Source organism: Macrotis lagotis, chromosome X, assembly GCF_037893015.1.
Source record: "Macrotis lagotis isolate mMagLag1 chromosome X, bilby.v1.9.chrom.fasta, whole genome shotgun sequence".
Taxonomy (NCBI): domain Eukaryota; kingdom Metazoa; phylum Chordata; class Mammalia; order Peramelemorphia; family Peramelidae; genus Macrotis; species Macrotis lagotis.
Window position 1 is genome coordinate 441,588,521 of NC_133666.1, and position 23,965 is coordinate 441,612,485.

A 23,965-nucleotide genomic window follows, 5' to 3' on the forward strand; every position below is an offset into this window, starting at 1 on the left:
AGATCATTTTCTCTCTCAAGAAGGTGGACAATAACATGTAATAAATATCAAGCTTGGAGGAGAAATTGGCTGTCTCCAACTTGAATTCTGTTGTTGTACAAGTGACTATTGGCAATGTTTCTTTTTTTTTTTTTTCTGTGCTGCTTTTGGAGTCTGCAAGAAACTATGGCACGATATGATTTGTAATTTGGAGATTAATCAGTTCCTGATTCTCATCATCCTTAATATTTTTCAGGTTGTATGACTAGGCTTGTATTTTGACATAGAGCAGACATTCTTTCACTATGCCTAACTTAAGTAGGGGACCATTCTGGTTTCCACAAGCCCTATAGACAACTTACCTATGAGTTTATGGGAATTCATACTCTGCCTACTACCTTGGGGTAAATGGTAGTAGAATTGGATTACATCTCTGGGTTTGTTTCTCAGAAGAATGACTACTTCATATTCAAATTTATCCTCACTCCTAAAACCATACTTGATGAACTCCTCATAGGAAGGCAACATGATGTAGGGGAAAGACTGGTTTGAAATAAAAGAGATCTGGGTTCAAATCATAGCTCTACCTCTTCCTACTTGTGTGATCTTGGGCAAATCACAACTTCTCTAACCTGAATTGTTTTAACTGCAAAGTGAGGAGTTGAAGAAGATGACCAGCATGGGCTTTTCCAGTTCTAATTCTAGGATCGTACAAAGTGAACCCACTGTTCTGACACTAGAAGTATTAAAGATAGGACTACATAAATTATTTCATTGTAATTTCATTTTGTCAACTCTTCCTCTTTCCTCTTTCTCCCACACTATTTTTAAGTCTCATGAGTAACTGTTAAAAAGTTACCAGGTTGGAAGCTTTGACATAGCTGAATCATTTCTATTTTGAAAGTAAAACACTAAAATAGAAACCTCTTTTAAAAGAGTTTTCATGGGAAATGACATCAAAATCAAGTAGAAATGTGGTCCATTAAACCAGACATAAGAATCCTCGAAGGCACATATTACCTTAGAAAACCATATATTAACATTGTCTTTTTATGTTGAATGCTTATTATTTTGTTAAGTGTTTCCCAATTACATTTTAATCTGCATTTGCAGTTCTAGGGATGGCAGTGAGTCCCATGAAGATAGTCTGTATTTTTGACTCTTCTGGCTAAGAATTGCAGAACACTGAGTCAACAGTCCTTTCATAAGGCTTTGTGTTATGTTTGAAAACCAAGAGCAAACATCTTTAAAAATATGTTTTTCTCAATTTTAGAAATGATAATAATTTGCCTCTAGCATAATATGATTATCAGTCTTCAATTAAAAAGAAACAAAACATTTGGAGAAGATGGATGAATTCTAAATATAACAGCTTTACTCATTTTCTATAATGAAGAGAAACTGAATCTAGATAGAGTCATAGAATCAGAGTAAAAAGAAACCTCAGAGACTATCTCAGCTAATATTTACCTGAACAGAGATAGCCTTTTGATTAGAGTCCTGGTAAAAAGATTATCTTGCCTTTGTCTGAAGACCTCTAGTGAGAAAAATCACACCTCCTCCAAAACATATCACTCCACTTTAGGAACTTGGACTACATTTTCTTATAGAAATCATATTATAAATTATAAACTCCCAAATTAGCCAACAAAAAGCTGTTTACAAATGATTTCACTGAGTTTCCATAGCTTTAAAAATTAAAAAAAAAGGAAAACAAAAAGAGGTTTAGAACTGGAAGTTGTTGCAGAAATTATTGAGTTCAACCCTCTCAAAAATCAGAGTTCAGATAAAGTGGCTTCATACATAATTTTTATGACTAAAAGAAACATTTCACATTTAGTATTTTTTTGGTATTTAACTATTTACTATTTTATTCTGTCACCTCAAAGATGAGAAGTTGATTATTTCTAATGTAAATAAACATAAGTAAATCATCAAATGTTGAGAAATTAAGAGACATTTTTCACTTGGAATAATGACTGTTTCTATGGCCATTAATTTTAATCATACCTTTTTTCTTTTCCAGATCATAAGGTTTTTACAGTGCTTCCCAAACACATGATGTAAATAAGCAGGTCTTCCTTTAATGTTTAGGAAACTAAAATCCTCTATTCCTTAATAACTTCTTTTGAAATAACCTATGCTCTCCAGAAAAGTCCTTTTGAGAACTGCACAAGCTAATTTTAGAATAACAGCATTTGTCCTAGAACTGCAGTTCAATTATTTAAAAAAAATTCATAAAAGGTTTCAATCCTTTATCTTTAACTTAAACCTCATTAAAACAAAGATTAATACAGAAAAATTCAGGAACAATAAAATGGGTACAAAATGTGTAATGATTATATCTCTTTCACAATTTAGCCACACACATGTTATGCAGAAAAGTATGCAAGAAAAGTATAATTGTGATAGTCTTTACCCACAGTCCATGACTGAAAGTTGATTATAATAATATAATACTAATATTTTTACTTCAAAATTGAGAAATGAATTTCTCATCTAGAAAACAATTGACATTTCTTCTTGAAATTGGGATATTCCCTTGTAATTGTTGATGCTTTAAAAATGTTAAGAGCTGGTCTACATATAAAAAGAAGAAAACTGAAGCATTATGAAGAAGACAACTATTCATATGACATTAAAGACTCCCAAATTTACTTTGTAAAAACAACATTTCAAGACTGAGAGAGGATCAAAGTAACTTCTCAAAATGATTGGTACTGTTTTCTATCTTTGGTCCTATAAATATTTACTGTAAAAACCCTCTAGTTTCATGGTTTAATAGTAGAAAATTTCCATAATAATCTAAATTATTTTTATAGATCATGTTGGCAATGATTTTTAAATAGAATATGCAAAAAAATTGCTTTTTCTGCTACTTTACAGCCTCATTGACCATCCATGAAGGGAGCAGCATCCTTAGAAATTTCTTGGAACTTCTAGGAGTGAAAGTTAGCATTTAGAAGGAAAATGATTATTAAACTAGTTCAATAAAAACAACTGAACTGAAAAATGCAGATGTCAAACATGTTTTCTCCCTCTTAATTTTCTACTTACCATTAAAATGATTAGAATGCCAATAATTCTGAAAAAGAGCCAGTCCATTGCTTCTGATTTTTCTTACATACAAATCCAAATAATTTTCAGTTTTAGTCCTGGGCACCTGGACCTGGTGTCCTGTTGAAGAGGAAGATGTGCTTAATGATGCTTTTCCAGGAGGGCATCAGAGCTCTTTCTGATTTCCTCTGAGTGAAAAACTAAAGATGCTCTATAATGACTCTGTTTCCCCACCCCAAACCCCTGGGCTGGTCTGAAAGACTTGCATCGTTATTGCTCCAGGTAAAAGCATAGACACACCTTGCTTCTTATTGCAATGAAACCCTTTGTTGGACACCAAAGAGAAAATTTTACGGAGTGAGGACAAGATTTACAGGGAAGATACCCAATGAATAATAAATTACTCACAACATGAAAAATAATTAAAATGCTAGCACCTATCATCATCTTGAATAAAATTAGTAGGTTTCTTCTTATTGCCAGCATTAAAAAAACAAAATTATATATACTGTCTACAAATACACATATCTACCAAAGTACCAACTTCAAGAAACAAGATGTACATTATAGGAAATTCTATAGTCATTTTTCTTCCTTAGGTCAGGGGGATACTAGGCTGACACTATAATGCAAGGAAAATGAGCTGGAAATGGAGCTAATATTCACAGGTTGAGACTGTTCAGAACCCTCCATACATCCTATCTGTAAATTACTTTGCTTATGAACAAGGCATTCTCTTTATTTCTAGAAGTAGATTTACTTACAATGGTGTCCTGTCTTATGGGAATCTCCTACTAGAAACAGATATATACATTTGAAAGCGTGTAGGGAGGATACTTAAAATAATTAGAGGATTGACAATGCCTTTTAAAATAAGAGTCAAATAATGGGCATATGTACTTACTTATGAGGAAAAGGCATTATTTTAAAATATGAAAAAGAAGCTAATTCATAGGTAAAGGTATCATTTAGTTAGTATACAGACAGTATTAAATACTTGAATTGAAAGTGAAAAATTCAGTCATACTTCAAATATTATAGATGTCAGATGTGAAAGCTCAGCATTATGTAGAAAAAAAATAGCTTGACAGATGGCCTGCATTTGAGAATGGTTTTGTTCAGATTGAAGAGCCTGTTCAAATGCTCAGAACTGTAGGCCATATTATCTACAGGAACCAGGATAGACAATGGTTTGGCTGAAGTGGATGGTTCATGAGATGTTGCAGATTTCAGTTCACTATGAGGAAGGGAAACCAACTAAACAAAAATGGACCTGGTTGCCTCAGTAGGTATTGAGTTCCCCATTACTGAAGGCTATTTGCTGTTATTGTTGTAAAGTGCATTTATCTTATATTTCAGGTTGGACTAGATAACCTCTGTTGTCTCCAAATCTAAGATTTTATGATCTATGATAAATTACAGTGGCTCCAGTAGAATGTAAGCTCCTGAAAGGTAGGTAGTAGCTTATTTTTATTTTCTGTCCTATCACAGCATCTGACACGTGGTGGGTATTTAATAAATCTTGTTGAATTGAATTGGATCTGTAACTGCATAGATGTTTAATATGACCATTTTGAGTGGTCCCAAAAGTTTCACCATTGTTTGAAACAATGGGATGTAGCTAAGGTGAGAGCACTCAAGCTCACAGGACATTTTTTAACATGTCTCAAGAATAGTGTCCCAAGTGGTAAAGAAAAATGGCTCTTGAATATATGAATGAATTCCATTTCAATTTAAGTAGTATTAGACTTTGTAAAAACAAGCCTGGATTTATATAGCATTGAGTAACAATATCAAGCATACTAGAATATGCTAATAGAATAAAACATAGTAGAAATTAACAAAATACCTATTGACAATTCTCTATAACAGAATCAAGACTATCTTATAATGGAATCAAGCATATCCTATGTATATTTACCTTTCATGAATTTCATTCTGTGAGAGAGAAGGAAGCAAGAAGAAACTTCAGCTATGTGGTGCTGTGATTACCCTTTAATGCAGGAATACTCTGGTGTGAAGCCTTTTCAAGAGTATTCTCTCTCACTTCCCTACTCCCAACCCAGTCATCAGTTAGATCTGTACAACTTTTGTTTTCTTCTATTTGAGAAATTCTGATACTTTTCTTTGTAGCAAGAGATTAGCATAATTTAATGAAAAATAAAAGGTACATTCAACTGTTTCTATAGCAATACCAGACTCATTTACTATCTTATATAGATTATTTTCTTTTAAAGGCACTCTAGTGCCTTTTTGATAACTATTTAGGGGATTCATTTACACACACACACACACACATATTACACAGTAATATTAAGTGATTACCATTTTGCATGAAAATTTTATTCAAAGTGTCAGTATTATATAATTGGATGATGAATTGTCAACTCATTCCTTTTCTATTTGAATACATAGGTCTTGGGTTCATGGATTATCCCATTACTGAAGTGTATTTCTATAGAATCTGAGTGGGAAAGGAGTCCAAATCTGTGACAACAAATTCCTAAAATATCCCCAGCAAATGTCATTATGCCCCAGTTTGAGAGCCTCCATTGTGAGGATTGCCATTATTTTCTGAAGCAATGCATTTCAAGATGTCCATTTTATATATCTCCAAATTTTTGGTAGTTTTTTCCCTTAAAGCAAGAAAAAACAATATTTTAGAAACTTCTACCAACTTTATCCTTCAGTAGCTTCTAGTTATTTCCTCTTGCAACAAACTGAATAGTTCTAATCTTTTTTTCTCTAAATGGCAATTTTTCAGATTATTTTTTACAATTGCTTTTAGGTCTGCCCATTAGTTAGCATCTGGAATATCACTCCATTTGTTAAGAAAAATTAAAAAAATAAATAGAATATAAGCCTTTTAAGGGCAGGATTTTTTTCATTTTTGTCTTTGTTTTTATGAGGCCTAGCATAGTGCCTGGGTTAGCAACTTGGTCTAGAGAATAGAGTGTAGGGATCAAAGTCAGGAAGATCTGAGTTCAAATCCAGACCCAGAAATTTTTCAAGCTATGTAACCCTAGACAAGTCACTTAACCTTGTTGCCTCAATTTCCTCATCTGTAAACTGAACTGGAGAAGGAAATGGCAAATCACTCCAGTATCTTTGTCAAAAAAAAACCAACCCAAATGTGGTCAGGAAGAGTTAGGCAGGACTGAGATGACTGAAATACAACAAAAGCAAAACATAGTGCCTGCCACAAAGTGACATGCTTAATAAATGTTCCTTGACAAATTAATTGATGCTATTAATGATGTATTTGCAGTTCCTGGTAATAGAGCTTTGTTTTCTTTTTCTCTTTTAATTTATTTTTCCAATGATATTAAAGATATTTTTCAACATTCACTTTTTTTTGGTAAGATTTTGAGTTTTACAATTTTCTTCCTCTCTTCCTCCCCCCCCCTTGACAGTGAGTACTATGATTTAGGTAATGCATGTTAAAATATTTTTATATTAGTCATATTGTAAAAGAAGAATCAGAAAAAAAGAGAAAAAACTATGAGAAAGAAAAAACATAAAGCAAATTTAAAAAAAATGAAAATAATATGTTTTGATGTATATACAGGCTCCATAGTTCTTTCTCTAGATATGGATGGTATTTTACATCATAAGTCTTTTAGAATTGTCTTTGATCATTGTAGTTGCTTTGACTGCCAAATGGTTTCATATGATGATGTAGACACAAAGGCTTCATTTCCACAGGTCTGAAGAGAAGGTCTGGTATGTAAATAATAAAGCTTGTGTTGTTTTTGACCTAGAGCAGTGACTATGAATACTTGCCTGTCTGCACAGTTTGAGATAATGGCCCCAAAGATAAACATCCTGTCTCTTTATTGAAGCCAATGGATTTATGGCAGCAGATAGACAGAAAACCAGGCTAATCAGTGGGTGGTATAGGCCCTGGCGATTAAGGCAAATTTTTCTAAGAATAGTTAGTGTTAAATCAGAACCTGGTTAAATCAGGTTGAGAATTCACAATGGTACCTTTGGGATGTCTATCACACATCTTCTTCCACTGCTGCCAAATGCACACATGGTGAATTACTTGCAAGATGATCTGATCTCAGAGTCTATTATGGAGAAATATCATTAGACTCTTAATTAGGACCTAAGGATCATGGCAATCAAGACAGGTATCATATTCTACAATCTGATATGTCTTTTTTTTTAATTTGTTCTTGGTGTCACTGGTGGGTCAGGTTAAACTGTGAAGTCAGTGAGGTCTTTGTTTTTTGGCATCTCCAGCTTCCTTTTTTAGTTGTGTGATCTTCTCCCTCAACCCCATCACTCATTATTAAAGCTATTCTTCTTACTCCCTTCACCCTGTTTTCCAATGATCTTGTGCTGTCCAAGCTGCAGAAAATAATGATCTGATAATATCCACCCAAGGAGAATGAACAATGTTTTAGGAGTTAATATTATGGAAGCAGTATTTGGCCGCAAAGGAATGAATCTCTTAACAGTGGAATTTTAAGAGCTAGGTCACAGAACAGAGGAATATTGGGGGGAATTCCTAGAATTTCCAAATCATATTACAAATCACATTATTCCCAAGCTCATCTTGCATGCACATAAGATCACAGAATCATAGATTTAAAATTATAAGGGACACAACAGAAAAAGAACATAGTATCATAGTACTATTTGATCTCCAGTTAATCTGAATCATGTATCTTTAGTTCTTGTTCATTGTCTGTTCATTGTTCTTACTATTGTCTGCTTCTTGGTAAGCACCTTTTCTGAGAGGTAAGTTAATTGCATGTCATAGTTTAAAAAACAGCAATCAAATCCTAAAGAAGACAGAAGGAAAAGGTCATCTTTTTTGTGTTCTCTTTGACATCTCTGAAGCTTTTGACTACTCTGTCCTTATTAAAACTTTTCCCTCTTGGCTTCTACAATAGTAGTCTGTTTCATGTGGAGTCATAGAATTTTGAAACTGGCAGAGGTTTTAAGGATCATCAGATAGAACTCTTTCATTTTACAGATGAGGAAACTGGTGATCAGAGAAGTTTTCAGCTTCTTTAACCATTCCACTACTCTCTCAGTAGAGCAGTGTTCCTCTAGGACTCAGTCTTTGGTTCCTATTATTTTCTCCTTAATTCTCTGTTCTTAGGAGAGCTTGTGCATTTCTTTGGTTTTATTTGTGAATTCACTTGGTTTCACTATGGGGATAACTTTCAAATCAGTGTCTCTGGTTTGAATTATTGATAAGTCATAGTCTTATTTCTATACTCTAAGCTTATCGCTTCAAGAAATGACCACCATCTTCTTGTTTTACTCACAGCCACCAGCACCACCAGCACCACCACCACCACCACCACCAAATACTCTCTTTCTCAACTAGAATATAAGCTCCTTCAGGGCAGAAACGTTTTCACTTTTGTTCCGTCTTCCTTGTACCCAGGATCAGTAATGTTAATAGGCTTTGTTGATAGAATGTTATTACCTTTCTTTCATCTTACACAACAGAAATACTGTATTTCCTTTGTCCTCTTCATCCCTAATATTCATATGATCACCTTGTTTTATTATTTCTGCTTTTTTTGATGATGTCTCAGACCCTCCTCTTTTCTTCTGCTTCCACTGCTGCCAAATTAATATAAAACCTCATTACTTCATGTCTCAATGACTACAACTTTCTAACCAATCATACCTAAGCTTTCTTTCAACTCTAGTTCTTTATGGTCAATACTGCTGAGATGAATTTTTATAAATTATGTTTTGTTATCAGTCACTGCCCTCCTTAGAAGACTTCAGGGGCTCCTCATTATATAACAGTAAAGTCTAGAGACCTCAGAATGTCTTTAAAGACTTTTCTAACATACTCAATTTACCAATCTAGTTTTATCCTTCTGTATTTCCCTATTTGAAGCTTCCATTATGGACAAATTTGTTCTGTAAACATTCTATGCTCATTCTCATCCTTGTATTTTTGACCAAACTGTTCCCATTTTGTTATTTTCCCATCTTCTTTAGTCCTAACCAGATTCTACCTGCTTCAAGATACAGTCAAATTCCATCTGTGATGGAATGTTCATCATCAAAATTTTTCTCTTCTGTGAACTTTTATGGCATTTCTTGTCTTTTAGGGAATAAAAAAGTCACAAAGAATGGAAGTGTTATGAAATTAAAAATATTATTGTGGAGGAAGATCAAGGAATAGTTTAATTTATATTCCAGTAAATTTTGAGGAAACTTTTGATTATGAGATTTTGAAACTTCTTTAAATTTTGAAATTTGTTTTCTCCTTTATTTTCACCCTATTTTTGCTCCTTTATTTTTACTCATCATTATTAGAAATAAAGTCCAGTTCAATTCAACTTGTACTAAGCCTCTACTCTGTAGAATACTGTACTGGGTGGTGGGGAAAGCTATAAATTTATGACAGAATTTTCAGTGAAGTGGAGATATTTTAAAGAAGACTCCAAATTGGGTAAATTCTTGCTTCAGGGGCAAAAAGATAGGGGTGACACTGTGAGAATTCATTCTCCCACTCAGGAGTTTACCACAGAAAGGATAGTTGGTAGGATTGGCTGGTAGATTAGAGGGTCACCAGAGTGATCATGAACAAGTCATTCAACATCTCTGAACCTCGACTTCTTATTTGTAAAACAAGAGGATTGGACTAGATAATCTTTAAAATCCTTTGGAGTGCTAAATCTATGATACTACGAACCTGTGAAAACAGGTCAAGATCTGGGACTTTAGGAAAATAGGAAATGGAGTAACAGGTAAAGTGTTTCCATGGGATATTGTAACAGATATTCCCCGTTCCCCTCAATTCCTAATCTCTTGATTCCTTATCCTCACCATGTTGCAACTCCTGTTCCAGGTCATAGCAGTAACTACTAATAGTTTGGAGGAAGTTCCATTGTCATTACTTAGAAGAAGGTTAGATTAAAGAGAAGGGAAAGTTCTCATTCCTGTTGTCTAGACTGCTGTTTGAGGATGAGGACTCACCCAGTTGAAATGCCAAAGGTTATTTCCTATAGAAGCATATAATACATGGTGGCTAAAGTGTAGTGTGCTATTAGACCTATACTTCCTGTATATGCAGGCTTCTATGAATTAGCTTGGGGGTCTGATCACTAGGAATAATGATGTCTGTATTGGACTAAGCTTTCTAGTCTCAAGAACTCAATGGACCCTAACAATTGAATCTATTGATAAATTAGAGATTGTAATTCCTTATATTATTTAACTTTCCTATGTGTATCTCATGCTATGATAATTAGGTTTTAAAATAGATGAGGGAATGGGGAAAGTAAAAGATGTTTACAAGTTTGTGGAAACTGAGAGGGTAGTGATGGTTTCCATAGAAATAAGGAAATTTGATGGAAGGGTATACTTATTGAGCAAGATCAGTACAATTTTTTTTTGTATATTGAGTTTTAGGTCCTGATAGAAAAATCTAGGGTAGATGTGTACATTGGAAGTTCAGGGGAGTGACACTGAATGAGCATATAGATTTGGGAGTCAACTGAGTAAAGGTGGTAATTGCATCTAAGGGAATGAATGAGATCATCCTAAAAAGATGATAAATAGAAGGCATCAGGGAAATCCAGGTTTTGGATTTGTGAGGATTGTGAGATAAATGATGAATCAGCAAAGGAAGTTGAGCAAGGAGGTAAAAAATTCTGGAAAGAGCACTGTTAAAGAAGTCAAGAAGAGATATTTGAGGAAGAAATAGTCTACAGGTTCAAGAACCTCCAAACTGCCTATTTATAAAGGTATAGTGTGAAGACCCAGACAAAACTACTCTAGGATATAGTACTTGAGAGATTTATAGGAATTCATTTTTATAGGAATTTATAGGAATCTATTATATATATATATTATATACATATATATATACACATATATAAATTTAGTTTATAGTTATCAGAAGCCCTAAAGTAAGGTATTGAGAAGTGAGTAGCAGATGAGAAATGGGGGTCTTTAAGAGTAAACTACTCTTGCAGGAATTTAGCAGTGAAAAGGAATAGAAATGTAGTATAACAGCTTGAGGGAACAGTAGACTCAAGGAAAGTTTTATTTTTTTAAAGACTGACAAGACCTGAGAACATTTTAAGAAGTGAAGAAAGAGCTAGCAGATAATGAGAACCTGAAGATAAAGGAGAGAAAGAATAGCTAATGGGGCTAGTCCTTGAAGGAGATGGAAGATAATAATATCAAGTCATATATAGAAGAGTTAATTTTTGAAAAGAGAAGGGTTACCCCATTCTGTGCTGTTAGAAAGAAATGATGGATGAATATATGGCAGAGTTCTTAATCTTTTTCTACATTACTTCTTGTAGGTGGGTTATGATTAGGAAAATGCTAGAACTCATCTATAGTCTCTGACAGTCTGATGAAGCCAATGGACTCCTTAGAATAATGTGCTTAAATGCATAAAATGTTAAAAATTACAAAGGAAATCAATTATATTGAACCATAATTATAAAAATTTTTTAATAAGTTTTAATGAACCTGAGGTTTAGAACTACAAATGTAGAGGTAATTTGAGGTGTTGAGAAAGGGAGATGAGTGAGATCGCAAAGAAATGGTATTGATTTTCTCTGGAGATAGTGAAAAACAAAACAAATCCTAACTATCCATGCTGAGTTAAGGTTCAGATGAATTGTATTTCAGGGTACTGAAAGAACTGGTAGCCTAGCTGCTAAGCATGTCAAGGCTGCTGATAGTGTTAAATCTGAAAACTAAAGATCAAAATGACATAGAGGATATACAACCATTGATAACCCTAAAGATACCAAAGAACTTTAGCAGGTTATCACAACTATAGTTAACTTCAAGAAATAAAATAAAAATAAAATAAAAACAAAAAACTAATAGTGGTAAAAAGCAAAAAAGTTTTCTTTATCCTTTTGGAGGAGGGAAACTAGACTCATATGCTAGTCTCCCTTAGAAGGAGATCCCCATTAGTAAAGACAAATATTAATACAAATAACAGTGGCTATGCAGTGAGGTATATAGCCCTGACAATGAGTAATAGCAACAATGAGACAAGTATGATTCATTGCAGGACTTCAACACCAGACCATGGTTTTTGCAGCTACTTGTTTGAGCTCAGGGACCACTTGATGTTGACATGAAAACAATTTTGGGATTTTGTTGTGATAGAGTTCATCCCAAGGGTGAATGCAAGGGATTGCCTTGCCAAGCTCAGGGCACAACTTGCTCGCTAGACCCTATGAAAAACTAAGGGTCTCCTAATAATAAAAAGGCAGGGGTGGTTTTGGCATGGGGATCCTGACCAAAGTGATTTTTTGAAAGATCTTTGGGGAAGAAAGAGATGTTCAACTCTGGAGAAGAACAAATGCTGTTCAAATTTTCCAAAACCAGGAAGCAAATGGTATTTCATGCCATGGAGACCTCTATAATCTTGGATGATATCAATATGTGCTTTTTTGCTTTTCTCTGCTAGGCTTTGTATTGGAACTCTCCATTGGAGCCACATCATCTTTACTGGGTGGAGACATTCTCTATTGGTTGTCAGATACACTTCTCTAAGCAATATACATCATTGCATTTCCACTGGTGTTAGCTACTCTTTGCTACCATCTGCTGGTTCTTAGTTGTGCCAGCCCTTCAAGGCTATCTTGTTTTCTGGTATCAAATCAATTAACCTCAACAAATTCTGAGTATCTACTATATGAAAAGGTTTTAGTAGAGAATATTAAACCAAAAGAGAATACAGTTAAAATTTAGCTTAATAGGTCTGGGAAAAAGAAGAGTCAGTCTTGTAGGGAGAAGAGATTTCAGAAATATAGTCTATGTTTGCCATTATTATCCACAAAGTGTAAGTTCTGGTGAGATTTCACTAGCATATTGGGTAGTCCTCCAAGAGGATTTACAGGAGACCATAGTCAAGAGTCATGATTATGGGTTGGGTAGACATGGATGCATTTTATTTTGCATCACTGGAGGGAATATTGAAGCCAATAACAGATCCTGCCAAGTATCTAAGTGCTTCTTTTATTAGCTTATTTTGGATAGCACCTATGAGATTTCATTTTTGTAGGGAATTCCCTAGGGAGGAAACTCTTTCTCCCATGTCAGATTGGTACTTGCTCTGAAAATTAAAAGCCTTAGATGGTTGGCTGGGGAGAAAGAGAATTTGTCCAGGGTCATGGAGCGAGAACTAGAATTGTTCTTCCAGTCTCTGAGAGATTTTCATTCAAACATACCACATTGCCTCTCCCAAGTACTTAACTAAATATTTTACTTAAAAATGATTTCAAAGACTTCCCAAACAGCTAGTGACTATCCCATTCTATAATTTCTACAGGTCTTTGGTTCCCACTGTGGTTGTTGAGAGTTGGAGAATGGCCTGGCTAACTATTGACATATTGATCCAAATTTACATTGTCAGAAATGAACAGAAATGAATTGCTAGGCATCAATTGCATATACCATATTTACTCATGTATAAGACATCTTACTTTTTGGGCCTGAAATTTGAAAAAAATATATTACACAAAGTTATAGAACTCAAGTTATTCATCATAAAATTCATACAACTCCTCATTACTGTCAAAACTCCCATCTGTTCGCTCATCTTCATCTGTGTTTGAAGATGAGACTCTGACTACTCTCCTGACTGTGCTCTGGTCTAGGGTTGACCACAAGCTCTCCCTGGGCAAGTGTGGTGCATGGACACATGCTTAGTCCATTCCTTTCCATGAACCTGAAGTAATAGTTGGGCCCTCCCTTTAAATCAGTCACTTCTTCTTCAGCAATTCTTCTGACCTCATGCTGAACCATCTTTGTGGACACAGGAATTTCAATGGCCCTTTGCTCTTCAATCCATCTCTTCAGGTCTCTAGATCAGGCAATTTGGCAACTTGCCTCTCATGGCCTTCTTTTTCCTCCTGTAGCCAGTTTCAAATTGTTTTCTCAGTTGGAGGAGGACCAGAGTTACGTTCAGCAGCACAATTTCCATTCACTTTTGCAAACTGGATCACTTTGAACTTGAATTCAGTACTGTATAAAAGTCTTTTCTGAGCCATTTATGGGCAGAATGTAGCAAAATATAACCTAATATACCAGTAACGAATGTAAAACAATGAGCGCAAAGTCAACAAGTGTGAAAAATCAGGAAATGCAAGTAAAAAAATCTACAGCCACTGTCTAAGACACTCCCAGTTTTTAGACCCCAATTTTTTTTTTCAAAAAAGGGTGCATCTTATACATGGGGAAATATGGTATCATTTAAAAACGTTCATTTTCTTACTGAATCATGAGTGAGAATTCAAGTGTTAGGGCAGATATAAGTTTAAATTGTTTCATTGCATTGACTGAATTCTAAAAGTGATCCTACACAAATTCATAAAAAAGGTCAAAATGGACATCCTGACAAAGAAAATTTAGACAATGTTTAAGAAATGGAGTCTTACATAGTGAACAATATAAATCCACTACAGATGTAACTAGTTGCATCCTATAACTCTTTTAGAGTGACTAAGTGATATGTCAATAAAATATATAGATTCCATGCCAGAGTTAATATTAAAAATCTTAATTGCCTAATATCAAATGATAACAAGGAACTTATATTGCACTAATTTTTACTTCAGAAGTTTTTTTAATTAGGCTTTGCCTTTCCCCTCTCTCCTTTTTAGCTTATAGAATAAATGAACTAGTTGTCATTTAATTTGAACATTTGATACTGGTTTGAAAACTTTTTTCTTTTTTTTTTCTTTTAAGGTTTTTTGCAAGGCAATAGGGTTAAATGGCTTGCCCAAGGCCACACAGCTAGGTAATTATTAAGTGTCTGAGGCCAGATTTGAACTCAGGTAGTCCTGACTCCAGGGCTGGTGCTCTATCCACTGCACCACCAAGCTGCCCCTGGTTCAACACCTAGCGACCCCTTTTTCTTTTCTTCATAAATTGATTTTTTCCCCGTGTCTAAAGACTGATAAACCAATGACAGCATAAAAGCTGAAAAGTGGAAGAAGAATAATACTTTCTCCAAAGGATTAACATAAATTATATATATAAGTATATAAATATATATATATATATATATAAACATAAATATATAGTTTAACATTGTTGATAACATATTTGTTAATGGTACCATAAATTAAAGTTTTCAAAACTAAAAAAAATAAGAATAAATATATGTAGGTTAGAAAAGTGAATCTAGTTTGGGAGCCAATTTGGGGGTCTTTATTTCTAATCATATTAAAGATAGGCACTGTTGTTCTCTTCTACTTACTTGGACAAGTCACTTAACTTGAGTCTCACTTTCCTTATCTGCCAAACCAGAGGATTATACTACATGATCTGCTTAGCACTACATCTGAGGAAAGGGCTCCTTTATATTCCTGTGACCATAACACTTTTTGATTTGTTTGTCCTTTATTCTTTTTTTTTTTTTTAAAGCACCAGGGCTAGTGCTTTATCCACTATGCCACCTAGCCGCCCCCTTGTCCTTTATTCTTGAAGAAGATCATGAAACCAGGAATGTGATGCTATGCTACATACTGGAATTGGATTTGAGAATCTGGGGTGGTGGTGGTAACTGTGTTAAGTCACCATCCGAGTCCAGTGGTCAAATATGAATAAGGTTGGCTGTGTGATCCAATCAGGTTTAGGTGATTTGCCCAAGGTCACACAGCTATTAAACAGTCTACCCACCTGCTATTGCTGAGTCAAATATGAGGGTAAGAATAGAAAGGAAGTGAAAAAATTCTTTGGGATGAATTTTATTTGATTTGATGTCTTTGGTTTGTGTACTTGCTATAGATCTCTCCCTACTCCAATCTGTCCTCCACTAAGGTGTCAAAGTGAGCTTCCTAAAGTACAGGTGACATTCTTATCACTGTTTCTCCTCTCTTCCCCCACCCACTTAAGAGATTCCAGTATCTCCCTCTTTATCTCAAATATAAATGACTCTGGCTTTTAGAAGTCTTCATAATCTGATGCCTCCCCCCACTTTTCTGGTTTGCTTACACCTTATACTCTTCCATGTACTCTATTATCTATAATGTACTGTTATCCAGTGATATTAGTTTCCTTGTTGGTCTTCAGATAAGACTCTACTACCTTCTCTAGGCATTTTTACTTGTCCCCCATTCCTAGAATCCTTTTTGTCCTCACTTCCACCTTCTTGTTTCCTTCAAGTTCCAGATAAAAATCTCCTCTTGGACAGCAAGTCTTTTCCAATGTCCTTTAATTCTAATACCTTCCCTGTGATGATTATCTCTAATTTATTACATAGTTATTTGTATGTGCTCTCCCTCATTGTACTGTGAACCCCTTGAGAGATTTTTAGCTTTTAGCATTGTGTCTACTTCTTTAGAGGTAGGTGCTTAATAAAATTTTTTGATTTGCTCACTATTCTCCTCCATATACTTTGGCATATTTTATATAGTAGACAGAATTCAAATTAAACTGATTTAAGTTGGTTTATTTTAATTCCAAATGTTCTTAGAGGTGAAATGTTCATGATGGAAAAAATAGCAAATAAAAATAACTGGGATTAAATTTTTAAAAAAATCATTTTTGACCATTATTGAAAACTGGATTCCAATCCTTGATAGTTTTAAGGAATTAATAACCATGAAATCTTGTTTATTCTATGTGCTAGGAAAACAAGCTAAGTGAAGAATTTTATTCACAAATCTAGTGCAAATAACTTTTTTATTTTAGCATACTCAATTTTATTTCACTGGGAACAATACTAAGACATATGAACATTTAAAGAAAAAACAAATGTTTCTTTTATCATACAAGTGTATGATGCATTTCTCAAAATTACATTTCTCAAAGCACAGAATATTAATTTTAATTTTTATTATACTTTAGAAATTTTGGCTACATAACAAAAGAACCATACAGAAATAATTCAACAAAAACAAGACATTGCTGACCTTTGCTATATATCTGGATAAAACTAGCACATATCAACATTTGAAAAATAACTAAAAAATGGAGTGTGTAAGATAGGCCAAGAGGTGACTGAAAGTCAAACCAGCAATGTCTAAGTAATGGGAGTGAGAATAAAATATTCCACATTGGGGAATTAAGGAATTGGTGCTATTATGTTTTTTCTAACAAAAAAAGGACAACTTAAGTTCCTAGTCAAACCCTTCAAAAAGGCAGAGAGCAGATAGTAGAGAGAAACCTGGAGCTCAATGAAAGCCACCAACATTATAAGCAAATGCTGTACAGAAAAGTTCCATCCTAATTATTCCCCATTTAATATTTTTCAGGTATCAAATTAGGTCCCCTTGGTATTCCCAGAGTACTCCCCTACTCCCACAAAAGTTGAGTTTGTAAGTATTCATTCTATTTTTCTCAACCCTGTTAACTAAATTGTGATAAGATGTTAAGATGAGACTTTTTAAAAAAAATATTTATTTAAGGCAATGGGATTAAGTGACTTGCCCAAGGTCACACAGTTAGGCTATTATGAAGTGTCTGAGACAGGATTTGAACCCCAGTCCTCCTGACTCCAGGGCCTGTACCACCTAGCTGCCCCATCACATGAGACTTCTATAAAGAACAAGATATACAAGAATAATGCTTACTGCAAATGAAACTTAAGAGCTCACATCCTACAAAGTCAGTGATTATAGAGGTGATTCAACTTTGAGTGGCAATAGCAACCTCGACTTTCAATCTGCACAGGAATACTGGTATATGTGTATGTATGTATATACATATATATATATATATGTATATATATATATATATGTATATTTGTTTCTCTCATAATCACAAACAGTGGAAGATAGGAGAAGGACTAAAAGATGTACACCTGGAGTCTTGTGGTTCTATTCCTCTGTAAGGAGAACAGCCTTGACGACTATTATAGCCAGAGCTTTCAGAGAGAATCATGCCCATTCTCACTGCCCTCACATTCAGGAAATGGAGGGCTTCCTTTTGGTTTTCAAAGCTCTGATGCTTCTGAGGACCTTGGAAAAGATTATTCCAAGTCCCAGGGTATCTCATAGATTCATAGTTGTTCTATATTCCAGCAAAATGAGCAGGTTTGCCCTGAAATGCCCTCTTTCTATTTTCACTTTCTTATATCATTTTTCCTTTCCAGGGTCTTATTTTCTCACTAAAGCTCTTTTTACCATTGAGATAGGGATATTTAGGGAATCCTTAAAATAGATATCCAATAAAATTCAAAAGAATCATGCAACAGTTAACTTTTACTCAAGTAAATGGTATTTTTTCATATATATTATCTATGAAAGCAAAATGGTACTTTGTACACAATTGAAATTTTCCCTAATGCATAAGCATTGTACATGTGCCCTTTTACCAGAGAAATATGGTAGGCAGTTCAATCCAGAGCAAGCTAACCAATGAAAATCCCAAGCACAGAGAAGATGATGCTCTATGACTGTGGGTCTATTTTACTCCTAGCTTGGAACATGCCCCAAGCCACACATAGATAAATGCAACATCTACCTCATGTCTTTATTTGTCTTTTAGCTTTTCATTAGCACTAATAAAAGAAATGACTGAATTGTACCCAGGAGAGATTTTTCCTGCTAATAGTTTACAGGTTCTTTCTCTCATGTTGTGATACTATAGGGTCACCCCATTATACTTCCCTATAATTTTAGTGTCTATATATGTTTCATAAATAACCCTGATATGCTGTTTTGGTGTGGGGTGAAACAAGCTAAATTTTGGTCATGTGTGCCACAGGAAAATATTCAGATACATTCACTGTTTAGAATATTGTAAGGTACTGTATTTTGTGATCCGGCTTCGGGTTGTACTAGGGGAAGCTGATCCAATGGTCTGGTTAAAATGATCAGAATTTCTCACATGACCAAGTGTGGAACTGCCACTCAGACCCCCTCCTAGGCTACTCATTTCAAGGCCACCCCCACTTATGCCAGATCCACTCAATCCTATTCCACCTCCACTCATGCTAACACCTGCCCCACTCATGCTAATGGCACTTCTGCTCACATTGCTGCCAACCATTCCACTAACACCACCACCACCACCACTGATTCCAGTTACCCCAGCACCAGAAACAACTCTCTCTGTAACAACTACATTATGGGCATTTGATAAATCAGGATGAATACCTAGATTGCCCACCAAGCCAGAAGTTGGTCTAATTACTCTTTCAGTCACTACCAGATTTGATGTATCTCTGGGATCAGGGATACTCAGGGAGGTGGGTAGTCTTGAATTGGGTGCAATTAACCTTTCTGTCACTACAACATTGGCTCCTTCTCTGAAATCGGTTAGATCTAGCATTCCCTGAAGATCTGAGCCAGAGATGGGTCCTACCACCCTCTCTGTTACTACAACATTAGAACCATGCCGAGGATCATGAATGTGAACTGGGGGCTGCAGGGACCCACTGGTGGTATATGACTCAGTCACTGTAACATTTCCATAACTCAGAGGATCTGGGATGGGCATAGGATGCTGAACACTGGGCCCAGAAGGAAAGGTGCTCTCAGAAACAATTGCAGTGGTACCAAAATGTGGAGATATTGGTGGATGTCCAACACAAACATCATTACCCTGGGGAGGACAACTGGGTTCAGTATTCTCTGGTGGCCAAAAGTGATCCACATCTGGATAGGAATCAATTTCTTTTCCCAGACTAATATCTGCCAATTTCTTAAATTTCGGCCCCAGGGTGTCCAAGTAGCTGTCATCCTCGTCTTCTCCAATGAAACTACAACAGCCGATAGAGCCAGCAGAAGAGCCAACCCCTTCTATATCATAGATAAGTAAACAATCATTTGATGGTCTACATTCATCTTCATCAGCATAGGCAAATGCTTTCTAGATTTGATAAAAGAAAAAAAAGTTAAAAAAGTTATATATACATTTTAACATGATAAATAGTATCTTTTTTCTTTTTTGACTTTACTAATTTCTTGATGAAAGAATCTATGAATAAGAATATTTAAAAAAATCTATCGGATCCCTGATTTTTGAGATGTCTCTTTTATTCCTCCTTCTAGGTCTTTTTCTTTCACCTCTCTCATCCCTCTATTTCAAAGGCATATGTTATTTGCAAATCACTGACTCAGGTTGATTCAAAGGTATTATTGGACTTTTTCTCTGCCTTTAAAGATAATGCAATCTAGAGGAGAGATATGGCATCTACACAAATAACTAAAATTCAAAATAGAACATGATAAATATATGAGAAGTGGAGTTCTATAAGAGTTCAGGGATTCATAAAAGCATCTCTGAAGAGGGATATCATAGGATCAGAGATTCAGTACATAGAACTTTGGAGGTTATTTAGTCTAACCCACTTATTTTACAGAGGAGGAAACTGAGACCCAAAGAGTTAGGGTCAGAGAGAAGATAAAACCTTTGAATTCAAATTCTGTATCTTTTATGTTGCACCAAACATTAAAAAAAATAACATACACAAGGAAGTCACTCCCCACAATTTGACTGGTGATCATTTGTAATCACTGATTCATTGACACTGACTCACTACAGTCTGAGAAATTAGTGACTTATTCTTATGAACTTATGGTCAATTTACATGGCTCAATTTAGGTAAAATGTATGATGATAATACACATTACATAGCTAGTCTTCAGTTAGGTACTTGCCATAGTTCTCTGGAATTTTAGAAGAAGGTACTTAAAACTGATGTTGCTCTTTATGCATCTCTGTTTATGCCTCTTATCACACTAATAGTTCCAAAAGAGTAGAATAGAGCTCATCTTAGTTTGTCTGTGTATTACCTTCAGATGGAATTGTGTCAAGAGGTGAGGAAAATTTATCCAAAGTATTGGAAGCAAAAAAATTGGAAGAATTTGACTCTGGTTGATGACCTTTTTATGTGAAGAATTAAGAGAACCATCCACCCTCTGTTAAATGAAAGAATCTCTAGGCAAAACACTTGCTCTCTCTCTCTTATGTGTTGTCTATAATATTATATTATACATTTCTAGGATGATAAACCAAGTCTATATATTTTGTAAAGAAGCTAGCAAAATATCATATTTAGCAATTAACAACCATAACAAATTTTAACAGAGGCAGCTAAGAAATGCAGTGAATAGAATGCAAGACTAGAAGTCAGTGTGACCTGAGTTCAATTCTGGCTTCAGCTACTTACTAGCTATGTGACCTAAGTTGCCTAATCATTCTCTACTTAAATTATAAAATGGGGATAATAATAGCAAATATTTTCCAGGGTTGTTGTGAGGATCAAATGAGATAACATTTGCAAGGTTCTAAGCAAAGTGATATCATTAGCACAGTTAATAAATGTTTGCTTCCTTTCTTCTTTCAATTTGGTACTCCCTACATCAGGGTAATTCTTTTATTCCTCTCTAATAGTTTCCCTATCCCAGTTCCCACAGAGGTCATTTCAAACCTCTGTTCTTCAAGTTTCAGAACCTCATACTTACCTTTGAAAATGGAAACCATTTTTTGTGAGCTCCAGTTTTTGTCTTTCACTTAAAATATCTTCACATCATTCCTTTAGACTATTAGACTATTTAGACTTTAGACTATTTTCTGATAATGAGATGTGTCCCTTTTTTGTCTTTTCCTTAGGCTAGCTTCTTTACATGCTCACATCTCCTTCTCATCTCCTTCTTTTTCTCAAATTTCATTTAGTTAAGCAATGGGGTTAAGTGACTTGCCCAAGGCCACACAGCTAGGCAATTATTAAGTGTCAGAGGCTGCATTTGTACTCAGGTCCTTCTGCCTCCAGGGCTAGTACTCCACCTACTGCATCACCTAGCTGTCCCCTTCTTGTCTTCTTCAACAGATTATCCCCTCCATCATTTCTTTTTCTCCCTAATCTTCACAATATTTTCAACTAATGCATATTTTGTTATTACTTTAAACTTTTCAAGTCTCTTATATCCTTAAAAAAGTTTTTTTCCCAGGCCCTTCCATCTTTTCAAACTATCATCTAATGATGCTTTTGTTTTTCTCAGCAATACTCCAAAAAAAATCTATTTATAAATGTTACTTCTATTTAATACTACTCACTTTTCCCTTTGACCTTCTGCCTGAACTGAAGGTATTTCACTCCCCATTCCCCCAAATTACATACAATTTCATTTTTCTCTAATCCTCATCATTTCTAACCTCTTTGTTGATCCCTTTCTCTTCTTAGGTATTCTTTCTATTCTCTGAGTTATTATGACAATACTCTACCCTGTTTTTCCTAAATCTACTCATTTTCCTTTGCTAGTTTATCATTCCTCTCATGGGACCTAATTCTATGCATACCCCAAGACTCTGTTCTGGACCCTCTTCTCTTTTTTCCCCTCTATTCTCTCTTACTTTGTGGCTTCATTAGTTTCCATGAGTTTAATTATTATCTCTAGGCAGATGAATCCAAGATCTGCTGATTTCAGTTCAAGTCTCTCTCACATCACCAACTATCTGTTGTATATTTAAAAATGATGGTTTCATAGACATTTCAAATTTAACATATTTAAAATAGAAATTATTAATTTTTTCCCAACTCTATTCTTTTGCTAAAGTTCACTAAACATATTCAACCAACAGTCAAATCTTATCATTCTATCCTATCAGCATTTTGCATCTATCCTCTTCTCAGTTTTGAAAGAGTCAACATCTCAGTTTAACCCTTCACTTGGAATATTGCAATGGCTTCCTAATTCATCTTGCTACTCCAGTCTATCTGTATGCCTCTTCCATCTGCCAAAGTGAAGTTCAAATCATAATGCTATTTTGCTCACGAAATTGCAATGGCTCCTAATTGCTCCTACTATTAAATATAAACTCCCCTGTTGACTTTTGAAGCCCTTCATAACCTGGATCCAACCTATTTTTACAGCCTATTAAATAATTCCTCTTCCTATATTCTACATTTCTGACATATTGGCCTTTGCTTTGAATCCTTACCCACTGCAGTCCATCTTCCATCTCTGTGTCTTTTAACTGACTCTCCTCCTTGCCTTTAATATAGTCTCTCCTCACCTCTGCCTCATCAAATTCCTCACATCACTCAAGATAGTTTAAATATTCTTTTCTTCATAAAGTCTTTACTCATCCACCTACTGGTAGTATTCCCTCTCTAAAATTACCTAAAATTGAAATTGCCTTGAATTTGTTTATTCTCTAAATACTTATGTGTGCAAATAAATATTTTCTGATGGATTCTAGTTTCTTGAAAATGAGACCTTTTTTGTTTTTGCTTTTTCAGAACTTTAAGTTTTCTTCAGAGCTTAGCACAGTACCTAGCATGTATAGGTACTTAGTAAATTTTTGTTGATTGATTAATTGCCTTTAAAAATGTATCAGAATTTGATATTGTGAAATTATTTTGACCAAAATATACCTTTGTTTAGAGACAGCCAAACCAAATGACATCACTCTAGGTTTTGTGATTCCTCTACAATTTCCCATTGGGTAGCCTTCAAGAACACACTCTAGGGAGTTTGGCTGTCCTAAGGTCATTTTCTCACCATACTCATGCTATTCAGTTCTCCATCTGATAATGTCATATAATAATATTAGAGTTGAATAGAATAGGAAATAATGTATTATTGAAATATCATTTATATGTTTATGCTGTTAAGAGTCATAAACAATGCAGAAGATACTATAATATTCATTACCTGGCAGAAATAGCTCTCCATAAAGTTCATATTCAGGCCTCCTTCTCTACATTCTCTCATAGAATTCCTTCTTAATGTTCCAGAATATCCTTGACATACTTCAGGTACTGCAGATGTTTTCACTCCATTTGATAGCTCAAATCCAGACATTCCCATTCCTCCTTCTCCTAGATCTCTCATTTCTCTTTCTCCATATTCATTTGTATAAACTCCTATTAAAAAAAACATTAATTTAAATGTTTAGAACTTCAAAGAAACTAATTGAAATACTTTATCTTGAACTGGATCTGAAAAAAATTGCACAAAATATCTGAAGACAATGACCCCTCCACCCCAGAAATAGAGCTCAATTT

At 34.8% G+C, this 23,965-nt stretch overlaps 2 protein-coding genes across 2 annotated transcripts in view; both read right to left on the bottom strand.

Moving 5' to 3' along the window:
• Window positions 1-3,084, bottom strand: part of DSG4 (desmoglein 4) — a 31,609-nt gene extending 28,525 nt beyond the window's left edge. The window contains exon 1 of the mRNA XM_074202071.1: window positions 3,037-3,084. Coding sequence (XP_074058172.1) covers window positions 3,037-3,084 — 48 coding nt within the window. The remainder of the gene's footprint in view (window positions 1-3,036) is intronic.
• A 14,627-nt stretch (window positions 3,085-17,711) lies between these two features.
• Window positions 17,712-23,965, bottom strand: part of DSG1 (desmoglein 1) — a 44,760-nt gene continuing 38,506 nt past the window's right edge. Inside the window, exons 14-15 of the mRNA XM_074208248.1 lie at window positions 23,613-23,824; window positions 17,712-19,821 (exon numbers count right to left, since the gene is read on the bottom strand). Of these exons, the coding sequence (XP_074064349.1) occupies window positions 18,733-19,821; window positions 23,613-23,824 (1,301 nt within the window). The 3' untranslated portion in view covers window positions 17,712-18,732. The remainder of the gene's footprint in view (window positions 19,822-23,612; window positions 23,825-23,965) is intronic.